The sequence below is a fragment of the Podarcis gaigeae genome (assembly GCF_964106915.1).
Source record: "Podarcis gaigeae genome assembly, chromosome: 5".
Classification (NCBI taxonomy): Eukaryota; Metazoa; Chordata; class Lepidosauria; order Squamata; family Lacertidae; genus Podarcis; species Podarcis gaigeae.
Genome location: NC_139681.1, coordinates 19,220,814 through 19,233,735, shown reverse-complemented (window position 1 = coordinate 19,233,735; position 12,922 = coordinate 19,220,814). Strand labels below are relative to the sequence as shown.

General features: G+C 44.0%; 1 protein-coding gene across 7 annotated transcripts in view; it reads left to right on the top strand.

Moving 5' to 3' along the window:
• The window catches only part of LOC310844259 (disks large homolog 5-like), a 99,820-nt gene that overhangs the window by 83,622 nt on the left and 3,276 nt on the right, over positions 1-12,922 (top strand). For all 7 annotated transcript variants that reach the window (XM_083738174.1, XM_083738171.1, XM_083738173.1 and 4 more), the window contains 7 exons: positions 538-686; positions 2,771-2,941; positions 4,071-4,267; positions 5,417-5,560; positions 6,870-6,997; positions 8,881-8,990; positions 11,247-11,356. In XM_083738174.1, coding sequence (XP_083594300.1) covers positions 538-686; positions 2,771-2,941; positions 4,071-4,267; positions 5,417-5,560; positions 6,870-6,997; positions 8,881-8,990; positions 11,247-11,356 — 1,009 coding nt within the window. The remainder of the gene's footprint in view (positions 1-537; positions 687-2,770; positions 2,942-4,070; positions 4,268-5,416; positions 5,561-6,869; positions 6,998-8,880; positions 8,991-11,246; positions 11,357-12,922) is intronic.

Here is a 12,922-nt window from a genome sequence, read left to right as displayed (position 1 = left end):
CCACCGCCACTCCAGCTGATCCTTCATTTGAGATTCCAGGATGCTGCTAGTGCTTTTGGAGAGGAAAAATAAAATACCATAAGGAAAAATAATCATACAACTACATCTGATATGTAGTCTGGCCCTCAGATATTCTAGTGTGATGTGGAAGGTTGAGATAAGCAGGAAATCTATTAGGTCTCAGTTGGAAAATGTACAAAATTTGAGGTGGAATGTCACCTGAGACCAGCAAGGATGCTTAAGATTCAGAGCAGTGACGCATGGATGAAATATGGCCTAGACATTCTCCAACGAATGACGTTTCTGAAAACTTGTGCTGCCCAGCTGTATTATTGGACTGGGTTGCCATTTCCGCATTTTTCCATTAGTGAAGACGCTGGGTTCTTAATGCACTGTGAATGTATTTCCTTTCCCCCTGTTTTGGCATAGTCAGGCTCTCTAGTCCCACATAACATCCTTTTCATTGTTTGGTTTGTTGGACGCGTGCACCCGATTGGAGATTTCAAGTGTTTTTGTTTCTTCTGCTCCCCCCGCCAGTATGGATCTGTTGACATGCGGAACAAAACAGCCGAAGAAGCTTATCTTGAAATGCTCAAGCCAGGTGAAAATGTTAGAATAAAAGCTCAGTACAGAATAGAAGAATTCAACAAGATCAAAGAGTTACCTGGAGATGGATTCTATGTCAGGTATGTAAACGTTCAGTCGGTAAACCAGGAGTCTATTCATCTGTTACAACTGTGGGCTAATTCACACAGATATGAGCATCTCTTGAACTTTCATCACTTGATGGCTTGCGGATGAATTTGTAAATTGGCTGTGTTGAAAACATTGTGTACATTGTGTTTGAACTGACTATAGGGAACAGGACAGCACTGTCTCCAGTGACTTAATCTGCAATGGTTTATTTGCACATAAAAGTTGTCACTTGATGCTACAGTCAGCAGAAGTGAGCATGCATCCCACTTTTATGAATACAGCTCAAGAGCACGCCTACAAAATTGGCATCAAAAGTTCAGTCACAATAAGGCAAACTGTATTTATGGTGATTCCATACTTCCTTTTCAACGAATTTAATAATCTCCCCTTAATTACCTGAAGGATGGATATCCTATGATTAGGGAAGTGGGCCTTAGGCTCAGCACAGCCCTGTTAAGGATTCTTGAATAATTCCATAGCCTGTAAAATTGAATATTATTAATCTACCTCCCAGAGATTTGTGAAGATGACTAAGTATCAGAGAGAGCACTTCCTTAAAAAAGAGAAAAAGATAAGTGAGCCAGCAGTTTTCTGGTTCAAAGCTTATCTCAGTCATGAACTCCTTGAATAGCCTTAAGTAATTTAGGCACACAATTAAATAACATATATTTAATAATATAAACTATTGAATTAATTAAAATTCCCAGCCTCTGTGCCCCACCAGGATCTGTGATATTTTGCTGGACTGCCTTATAACAGATGGCTCTAATGTGAAGCACAGGGGTAAAATAATAGAATTGTAGAATTGTGGAGTTGGAAGGGACCCTAAGGATCATATAGTCCAACCCCCTGCAATGCAGGAATATGCAGCTTTCTCAAATGGGGATTGAACCTGCAACCTTGATGTTATCAGCACCATGCTCTAACCAGCTGAGCCATCCAGAGCATGTATTATATGCCCTGAAGCACAATGATACAGTGGTGAAGCATAGCTCTAAATCCCTCTTGTTGGGTTGGATCTGGACTATGTTAGTTGAACTTGGGTCCTGTTGAGATAAAATTAGTCATTATTTACTCAACTTCCATTGAAATCAATGGGAATTAAGTTCATCAAACTTAGTCTGAATCCATCCCATTAACAATATAAATATACACCCCAGGTAGATAAAGGCTGTGGGCAATCATGTCCACATCAGCCCTGGAACTGGTCGCCTCCTACTTGGGATTCTTGAAATGGCTGTAGAGGGAGAAGTGGGAGCTTTAAGTTACTACTCTGTTGACCAGGCATGAGAAGAAGAAGTATTTATTTCTCCCAGGCCTTGCCATTCCACAGGCTCCTTACTGCCTACTAGTTGCAAGGACTGACATGCCCTCTCTGTTCTGAACCTGAGGACACCGCTGAGGCTCAAGTATGCATAGTCCCAAGGAGCTCAACTCGGCAAAGTCCCAGCCTCAAATCTGGAGGTTCCTGGTTCACACCCTGGAAACTCTGATATAAAGCATTGTTAAAATAAAAAGCGTAAATATGTACAATTTTTTTGGCAAAGAGTTTTTAAGGAGATAACAGAAATCTCTGGGTTAAAGCTGGCTAAAAGTCCAGAGATAGCATTATTATCAATTTATGATGGGATGGAAGGTTTACAAGCTATGAAGGACTTGCTCACAAATTTATTGACAGCTGCGCAAATTACTATAGCTAGGAAGTAGAAGGGGCAAGCAGAATATAAAATGGAAGAATGGTATAAATAGATGAGGGATATTGCTATTAATAATAAATTTACACGTGCCATTAAGGTAAGACAGGAAATATGCAGGAGAAATGATTTGAGGAGATATGGAGGGTGTTTGCAGAATTTGTACTGTTAAAATGGAAAGGGGTCAAACCATCGCAAGAGGTGTTGAAATTTTGGGAGGTTGGATAGTTACAATGGAATGGTCTCTGTGGTGGGGTGCACATTTTTATTCTTATTTATTTATGATTATTATTTTGTCAAAAAAGAAAAGAAAAAAAATAAAATTTAAAAAACAAATAAAATAAAATAAAAAGGGTCTCTTCATCTCTCTTTTTTTGCAGGGCACTTTATGACCGGATGGCAGAAGTGGAGCAGGACTTGAGCTTCAAGAAGGATGACATTTTGTACGTCGATGACACTCTGCCGCAGGGGAACTTTGGCTGCTGGATGGCGTGGCAGCTGGATGAAAACGCCCAAAAGCTGGAAAGAGGACAGATTCCCAGCAAATACATGTAATTAAATCTCTGAGATACAAGTGGCGTTTGCCTCATTGCTAAAAGGAGCAGTTATGATGAAGTATGAAAGAAAGCCAAGTGTTTCGTTCTTCAAAGCTTTGTAGTTAATGCTGGAGGGGGGTATTAAGTTTCCTAATCAAGTTACTTGAGAGAGGTGGCATGTTTTAATAACTCTCAATTAAAGAAACTATTCCGTCAAGTCATTTTTAGTGCTGCTGATGGTTGCCTACTTCCTAAAAATGGAAAGGACTTTGTTTTTGTGCTTTTATTCCGGGACAGCCTAAGTGGCTTCCCTTCGTCATGCCGCAGCACTTTTAGACAGGGATGGATGGCATCCATATTTAATTTTGGTCCGTGGGTTGGAACATAAGAGAACACCACATTTTCCCCTTTAATCCACCAAATTAATGCTTGCTTTTTAATAAAGGTCAAGGAGATCAAGATCAAGGGGCAGAATTGGGCACTGCTGCCTCAGCTAAGATCCTGATGTCATGGTGTATATGCAGCCAATTGGTGGAGGGGGATGTCCCTCATTCTGGCTGCCAGCTTATACTTTTTTTGGTTTTCACTCACTCTCAGGTCTTTGACTTGATCATATCATTCTCTTTCTCCCTCTTTGCAATAGCATTTCACCAACCTTCTCACTTCATTTCCCTCCATCTTACCTTGGAACTGTAGAATCATGGGGTTCTAGTGTGGCCATAGATGCTCTCCTCTTTTGTATGGGACTCTATTATTCTTACTATTTTTTAATTCTTCACTTTGTGCTTCAAGTTTCTATATCTGCCCAGTTAGATGACCACCACACACTGAACAGAAGCTTCCTCCAGACAAACCATGAGTAAGGAGTCTTAATTACAGCTCATGGTTTGTCTGTAGTGAGACATGCCACAAGCCTAGGTTAGGTGCAGAGGCCACAGTCTTCACCCAAGGAATCCTTGTGTTTGCTCGATTGTGGTAAGTCATGGCTTGGTTTAGCTCAGAACCGAACTTAGGTCCTCAAGTCAACTACAGACGGCCCCATAGCAAGGCCTGTCTCAAGATCCAATGTTGGTTTTACTGCTACCTGTATTCTGTTTGAGAGCATTTCAGACTTTGCCCAATTAAGTCCACAATCTCTTTGCAGGATGGAGCAGGAGTTCTACAGGAGGCACAGCATGTCCGAAGCTAAAGATGAAAACAGCTCTGCAAAGACATCATCGGCAGCAGCTCGGAGGTCGTTCTTTAGGAGGAAGCACAAGCACAAACGCAGCGGGTCCAAAGATGGAAAGGAACTGCTAGCCCTTGACACCATCAGCACAGACTCCATCCCTTTTTTGGATGGCAAGTGTCTTAACTGAATATGCTTAGCCCACAACAAAATTATCTAGGTTTATTTGCACATTGGTAAAGGAGGGCCTTCATGGGACATGGGTGGTGCTGTGGTCTAAACCACAGAGCGTAGGGCTTGACGATCAGAAGGTTGGTGGTTCGAATCCCCGCAACAGGGTCAGCTCCCGTTGTTTGGTCCCAGCTCCTGCCCCCTAGCAGTTCGAAAACACGTCAAGTGCAAATAGATAAATAGGTACCGCTCCAGCGGGAAGGTAAACGCCATTTCCGTGCGTTGCTCTGGTTCGCCGGAAACAGCTTAGTGATGCTGGCCACATGACCTGGAAGCTGTCTACGTACAAACGCCGGCTCCCTTGGCCTATATAGTGAGATGATCGCGTGACCCCAGAGTCGTCCATGACTGGACCGAACGGTCAGGGGTACCTTTACCTTTAAAGGAGGGCCTATGACTGGGTTTCAGAACAAAACAAAACAGAGGAGTTGAGGCAGGGTGAGCGGGGGAGAGTCAGCCTGCCATATCCGCTGCATGTTCAAAGCTGTTTGGTGCTACCCAAATGCCTGACTCGTAATCTGGGGAACCGGGTTTGTGTCTCCGCTCCTCTACATGCAGCTGCTGGGTGACCTTGGGCTAGTCACACTTCTCTGAGGTCTCTCAGCCCCACTCACCTCACAGAGTGTTTGTTGTGGGGGAGGAAGGGAAAGGAGGATGTTAGCCGCTTTGAGACTCCTTCAGGTAGTTCTAAAGCAGGATATCAAATCCAAACTCTTCTTCTTCTTCTCTCACACATTTAATCTTTTACATACAAGACTGATTGGCATGTCCCATAACCCTTCTTAAAGTATATTTCCACATGTCCCCATAAATCTGCTACTCACAGTAGCTATGAAGTATGGATTTGGATCATTAGCTATAGAACGTGGAGTGTCTCCAGTTGTTCCCAATGAACTTTTTCTGTATTATCTGTTCGGGCTTTGGTTTTTTTCAATTCAGATTTTGTATTGTTAGAGAATTCAGATTCACAATTTTCAGACAGCGACTGTCCCACACCTCAGTTACCTTCACTATCATGGGCCCTTGAGCTGTTGCATTCTTTTATTTATTTATTTTCCTGATCATTTAAGCAACTCTCTGTTTCTCTCCAGACTCTGTAAACCTTGCTTATCAACGAGTCCAGAAAGTGGACTGCACGTCTCCTAGGCCTGTGCTTATTCTAGGGCCATTACTTGATGCTGTGAAGGACATGCTAGTCAAGGAATCTCCAGGAAAATTTTGTCGGTGTCCTCTAGGTAAATATGCCAGCACTTGAAGGTCCTCTAGTAATAAAAAGTTGGTCTCCAGAGGGAGCAGTAGAAAAACAATGGTTGCTTAGGTGTTATGGGTAATTTAGGTGACACACATCCTCTATCAGCAAGAATTCCCTTCTAATATACCTCTTTTCCTTTGCCCATTTGGCCATTGTGCTGCTCTGTGTTCTCAGGTATTCTTTCCTCCTCTCCCTCTTCAGCTTATAATTCTTCCTTCTCTTTCCTCTAAGTCTCTTCTCCTTACTGTACTATTCTCCCCTACAGCACACAGAGGAAACAAACCACAATACCCAGTTTAGTGTTATCTCCAAACCAGAAATTGTTGTTGTTTTTCACTCCCAACAAACTTGGATCAGTAATCTAAGAACAGGTATGGGCTATGTATTGTTGGGAGGGAAACAAACAATGATCCCTGGTTTGGGACAGAGAACTTGATCCAAGAGTCGTATTTTGTTTCTTTCCAGTGTGTATAGGGAAGACACAGACCAGAAAGACTCAATTGTGGGAAATTGCTAAATATGAGTTGTGAACAACGTCATTACCTTGTTTTCAATTCAAAAGGAAAGTAAATACAAGCCACATCAGCCAAGGTACAGGTGCTGCTTCACACACCTGGTTAAGCAGAAGTACCAAGTGATGGTGCAGCGTTTAGCATCACAGTCTCCCTTTCCTCGTGTGCAATTTATTAAACTCTTTATCTGCTTGCTCCTTTGGGGAGAGCGCTACTTGACAGCTATGCATGCAGCCTGCAAATCCTCATTTGACAGCACGGACTTATTAAACAGTTGTCCCGGCATGGATTTATTAAAGCATGGGTTTATGAAGCAGTTGTCATGCTACAGAGCCAACTGGGCAACTGCTGCAACAGCTTCCTTGCTTTCCCCCAAGACTCTGTGTGTGGTCCTACATTGAATGAGGCAGGAGAGACGACAACAGTGCTGCTTCCCCCCCACACCTGGCAATTTTCTCTGCTTTCTCTCTGTCGTAATGTAACATCCCACTACCCTGCCCCATTCTAGAAGGGGGGGGGGACATTATCATGGTATTAGCTTGTGCAAATATTGCATTGTGGGGAATGTGCAGCTGTGGGTGCATATTCCTTGATGATCCGTTTAAGCCCTGCAGTAGACGTAAGGCCAAATGATTGCTTTTAACTGGTTTAAATGTTAACGTGCTTTATATATATACTGTACGTGTGCAAAGGAAAACTTGGGTCTGAAGCATCTGAATGCCATCTTCCTGTGAAAGTAAAAATGAATAAACCATCTTTGTTTTTGTTCTTCCAAAACAGAGGTGATGAAAGCTTCTCAACAAGCCATCGAGCGGGGTGTGAAAGACTGTTTATTCATAGATTATAAACGTAGGAGTGGACATTTCGATGTGACAACTGTTGCCTCAATAAAGGAGATAACAGAGAAGGTGCTTCTCTCTTTCTCTTTCTCTTTTTATGGTAACTTTACCATCGGTTATATTTTTTCCTCTTAAAAAAGGCACCCACCCACAGTTCTGCTGTAGCTAAACTAGTTTGGGCCTGCCAGCTTCTCGAGTGGGAGGCAGTCTGGAACCACACAAAAACTTATCTGAACTCTTTGGAGAAGAGGCAATGCACAAGGAGATAGAAATATGAGCCTTTCTCAATTACATTTACATTCTTATATTTAAAAACTGGATTGATGTGCTGTTTTGATTCTGTAATCCCTAGATTAAAGTGGCTAAGTAGGTGAGCCAGCAAGTATTGTGTTCGAGTCTAACCTTGGATGTTGTTGACTTCCAGAGCATATGGCAGTAACTTTCCATGGCACACTGGACAAAATGAAGAACTTTCTATCCCTGTTCTTCAGCTTACACTTCATGGGCCAAATCTGATGCAACATGGCAGCCAATATTATCATTATTTAACAACACTTACATAGTGTGGGATTGTAATAAACCTCAAAGCCATTTGTTGTTCGCATGCAATTTACATGCTGCCCTTCATCGTAAGATCTCAGTGTGGTTCACAGAATAAAATACAGGATAAAAACAAGTAAATAAATAAATCAAAACAGTAAAACAATACCCCCTTCCCACAGATACAATTAAAAGGCAGTAGAATATTAATCTCAGGTGAGGAGTGGGAGGTTTCTGCTTCTTCTATCAGGAAGAGCACCCATCCGAGCTTCCCACCTCCTCTCTCCATGTCCCATTGCTAGAGGAACTTTTTTCTCAGGCCAGCTCTGCTACTGGAAGTAAACCAAGCTGATGAGAAAAGTGCTTTTAGGCCATTTGGAAGTTTCAGGTCTGCTCACCTGAGCACAACTTCCATGGTAAAAAAGCATGCCCTGCCCGCCGCACTAATGGAGACGTATGTTTAAATAAGAGCATGCCGCTTGCCTCCATCACAACTAGCTTGGGCCTAAGTAAATTTGCTATGGTGTTCAGGTTCTGCATTTGGACATCCCAAAGGCATCTGGCTGGTCACTGTGAGATGCTGGGCCTTTGGTCCAGCAGGCTCCTCTTCCATTGTTAACTGGGCAGATAGGAAAGACGGCTTGGGGAGAGGCAGGTTTGAGAATATTAGGCTGGTGATGAGTTTTAAGTCAGGTGTTTGCACTTCCTGGCTCCTTCTGTTGGAGAGAGTGAAGTAGCGAGAGAGTGAAGTAGCATGGGTCAAGCAAAAAGTACAGAAATACAGAGAGAGAATAGGAACGCAACCAGAATGGTGTCTCAGAGCAGTGGTAGAAAGAGAGATATGAAAGCTAGAAGCTAAATGGCACCTTAAACCCAGGTTATGGGCGCAACAACGGAATGTCTAGGTGTGCTTTTTTAATAACAAGAATACAAATCTGAAAATGAACGAACTGCAGCTAAAATATTCTGTTCATTTTTGACATGGTCTAGTCCTTCCCCTGCCCGCCCCCTAATATTCTTAAGAGGGTCTCTTCTCCAGTTTTCAGACAGTAGCTGGAAGTGGGAAGAGTGAAAAAGGGTCCCCCTTTCCTTCCACTGCAGTTTTAATCTGAAATCTCAAGTGCAGTACTGTGCCCATAGCTCAGAAACTGCTCACAATAATGAAATTACGTGTCACAAAATGCGCCTGGAACAGTGGGAGTTTCGAGCACTGTCTCAGAGAGAGCAGGCAAGCTGCAGGGACACTTGTGAATTTCCTTGATAGTCTAAAGTGAGCTGCTATTGTCCAGCCCCCTCCTCTGCAAAAGAGGGCTAATGATACTGAGCTGCCTTGCATAGCTGTTTGTAAGGGTTGCTGAGTGAATGCACGTGAAATGCTTTGAACATATCATTAATCGATTATTCTTTATCAGGACTGTCACTGCCTCTTGGACATTGCTCCTCATGCCATCGAGCGGCTCCACAGCATTCACATCTACCCAATCGTCATTTTTGTCCGTTACAAAAATGCCAAGCAGATCAAGTAAGTGTGAGATGTGGGCCGGGTGGTGGCTGTAGGGATTCGGGTAGTGCTTGGAGGATGGCGTGCTTCCGGTGCTTTCTCGTGTGCAACAGGAAATCTGCTTTCACTTAGACATGCCATTTAGGCTGCAGTCTTATATCTGCTTACCTCGGAGTAAGCCCCATTCAGGGGTAACTTCCGAGTAGATGTGTGTAGGTTGCACTTCGAAATTCTATGAATTTTGAGTATGGGGCTGCACTACATTATCAAAGGCTTGATTTTATTTAATCAGATCACACAAGGTTGTCGTGTTTTTAATTATGCATACGTTGGGCAAAGTAGAAGAAATCTGCCTTCTCTGCAGAACTGATTTTTGTACATTGCTTATGCTATACAGAGGTACCTTGGTTTATGAACTTCATCCATTCTGGAAGTTCGTTCTTAAACCGAATCCGCTCTTAAACCAAGGCACGCTTTCCCTAATGAGGTCTCCTGCCGGCAGTGCCTTTCCACCATTCGGCCTCTATTCATAAACCGAGGTAAAGTTCGCAAACCGGAACACTACTTCCGATTTTGCGGAGTTTGTAAACCGAATAGTTCGTAAACAGGAATGTTTGTAAACCAAGGTACCACTGTATAAATAATATATGCTGGGTAAAGGGTAGTTTTTTCCATATGAGGTCTACAGATTTGCATTGGATTATATTCATATATGGGACGCAGGTGGCGCTGTGGGTTAAAGCCTCAGCGCCTAGGACTTGCCGATCGAAAGGTCGGCGGTTCGAATCCCTGCGGCGGGGTGCGCTCCTGCTGCTCGGTCCCAGCGCCTGCCAACCTAGCAGTTCGAAAGCACCTCCGGGTGCAAGTAGATAAATAGGGACCGCTTACCAGCGGGAAGGTAAACGGCGTTTCCGTGTGCGGCTCTGGCTCGCCAGAGCAGCGATGTCACACTGGCCACGTGACCCGGAAGTGTCTCCGGACAGCGCTGGCCCCTGGCCTCTTGAGTGAGATGGGCGCACAACCCCAGAGTCTGGCAAGACTGGCCCGTACGGGCAGGGGTACCTTTACCTTTACCTTATATTCATATATAGTCCTTTGTGGCTATTATTTTTAATGCTTTTAAAATTCCTTGAGGCCAAGGTGTACTGTACAATAATTGCATTAAGAACAGGACCCCGGGATTTGCAAAGAAAAGTAAGGCAGTTAGGAAGGGAACAGGGAGAAGCCGGGTCAGCGCCCTAGAAGCTGTTTAAACCAGGGGTAGCCAACAAGGTGCCCATCAGATGTTCCCTGCCAGCATGATATTTAAACCCTTGCAAGGAGGGAGAGGTGCAAAGGTCAGGAGGCATTGGAGAGAGAATGAAGATGTGAAAATTGGACAAGTACCCCAAGGTTTTGGCAAGATGAAACTGCCAGTGGGGGAGAGGGAGAAGAGAGGGAAGAGATCTCCGTACAGAAGAAGTAACTTTGAAAAGTGGCTCTGATAAGAAAACAGGAATCCAGGCCCAGGTGGAGTGACAGAGGCAAGCCAGCTTTGGGAGCCAAGTGGCAACCACTGGGCTTTGTGGGGCAGCTGCACTCACACTCCATATATCTACCTTGCACAACAATTTTCAATGCTTGCTTTCTTACAATTACGCTTCATAAAAGATAACTGAAATCTAGGATTTTAAGCAACATTTATAAACGGAGTTTCCTATATATAAAGGTTTTGGACAGCCATCCAGTGCCCTAAGGGTGCTTTCCGGTCACAGTTGACAGCACTGCCTCTGTGTAGGTGACTGTTGATCATAGCACATTGCCTTGCCAGTTGCAGCAGATCAAAGGTTAGCTCATGGGAAGGCAAACCAAGGCCTGGGGGTCGGATCCGGCCCAATCGCCTTCTAAATCCGGCCCACAGATGATCCGGGAATCAGCGTATTTTTACATGAGTAGAATGCGTGCTTTTATTTAAAATGCATCTCTGGGTTATTTATAGAGCATAGGAATTCATTCATCCCCCCCCCCCCAAAAAATATATAGTCCGGCCCCCCACAGTGTATGAGGGACAGTGGACTAGCTCCCTGCTGAAAAAGCTTGCTGACCCCTGGTAGCTGCTCCTGCTGCTGCAGTTTGTGTGTCAAGCAGCCTTCCTATACTAGACACCAGGTGGCGGTCTCTACACACCATCTATGCTGTTTAAAATGGGCTGCAAATCTGTTTAGCTCCCTAATGGTTTGCCTTGTGTCCCCTGAAAAATTAAGTGTTTAACGAGCTTTTTCTACATTTCTGTGTTAGAGAGCAAAAAGACCCCATCTTCCTGAGGGACAAAGTTACGCAGAAACATTCCAAAGAACAGTTTGAGACTGCTCAGAAGATAGAACAGGAATATAACAAGTACTTCACAGGTTTGTATGCCAAAGGAAACAATAGCAAAGTGGAAGGCTAGCTTCTGATTCCTCTAGCTGGTTGTGTTAATGTGTGTTTGTGTAATTTTTTGCAACAGCATTCTTCCCCCCCCCCCTTTAGCGGTCACATGTGTGTAGGTCAAAGTATAGCACCTAGTTCCCCATAACCAGAAGAATTATAAATCATCCCTTTTAGCACTAAACATGTTCTACTTCGAAGAAAGGGAACAATCAATAAGTCTGTATTACGTGGTAGGATTTCCCGAATGGTCAGCTCAAGGGATAGGAAACCCAGCAATGTCGGGCATTAAAAGCTGGCAGAAGCATCTGAGAGGAGTGGGGGGCAGAGCTTGCAGCTGCCCAGTCCGATCCAGGTAAGCGGCAGTGATGCTACAGTCTGGAGAATGGTGCATAGCTATTTCCAACTACATAGGTTGCTGCTGCAAACTGGTCCTGCCAGCCCCTGCTTAGTCACTTAGGCACTTGACTGTGTCCAAGATACTGCCTGTGCAACATTTTAATGCAAGGCCCTTTTCCAATACAGTCGTACCTTTGTTTTCAAGCAGCTTAGTTCCTGAACATTTTGGCTCCCATACGCTGCAAACCCGGAAGTGACTGTTTGCGAACTATTTTTGGAAGCTGAATGTCTGATGGGGCTTCTGATTGGCTGCAGGAGTTTCCTGCAGCCAATCAGAGGCCGCACTTTGATTTCTGAATGTTTTGGAAGTCAAGTGGACTTCTGAAACGGATTCCGTTCGACTTCCAAGGTACTACTGTATTAGCGAGTAAGGACTGCAAGCAGATTGCGGAAGACACTGTGGAGAATGGCTAATAGCATTTTAGTTTGTGTGTGAAGATGGAAGACATTCTGTCTGTTGGTCTGTATCCTGGTTTCTATGACTTCTTGGGACTGTGTGGTTGGTTCATATGCACAGTACAAATCACTATTTTTTATAAAAAAAATGCAGTCCCTGCCCTCAAGCTTACAACTTTAAAGAACAGGTCACAAAAGAAAAAGGGTTCGAGAGGGAGGTTGGGAGGAGGAAATAAGCAAGTTCAGCGTCTTGGGTGTCCCATTTTATGAGAATTTTCAGGAGACGTAAGAACACCCAGAGACACTGGACGCCAGTTGGTCTCACAAAAGTAATGCTTCACCTCCCAGAGCTCAAGACAGTTTTGCAGATGACAAAATCAACCAATAAGTATGATTTTATTTTATTTTTTCCCCTGGAGGCAGTTCCATTTTGGGTTTGCCCATCACTCCATGATTGGTCCGCCCCTTGCTTTACTGTTGTCTGTTGACATGCTTCTGGAGGTTTGAGGGGAATTCCCCTCCTCCTCCAAGCTTTAGGGGTGGTGGCTACTCTCTCAGCCCCAAGGGCTAGCTGCCCTCCTTCCCTCAAAAAGTACAGAAAGGTTCATTTCCTGGTAGAATTAGAGATAAACTGAGGGAGAAACAGGGAACTTAATTTATGCATGCAGATCCACTGTGGCATCCTACTAAGGAGTCTCAATGGCATGTTCCCTCTCAGCCTTGGGAATCAGTGGGATTCGTGCAGTGGAGAC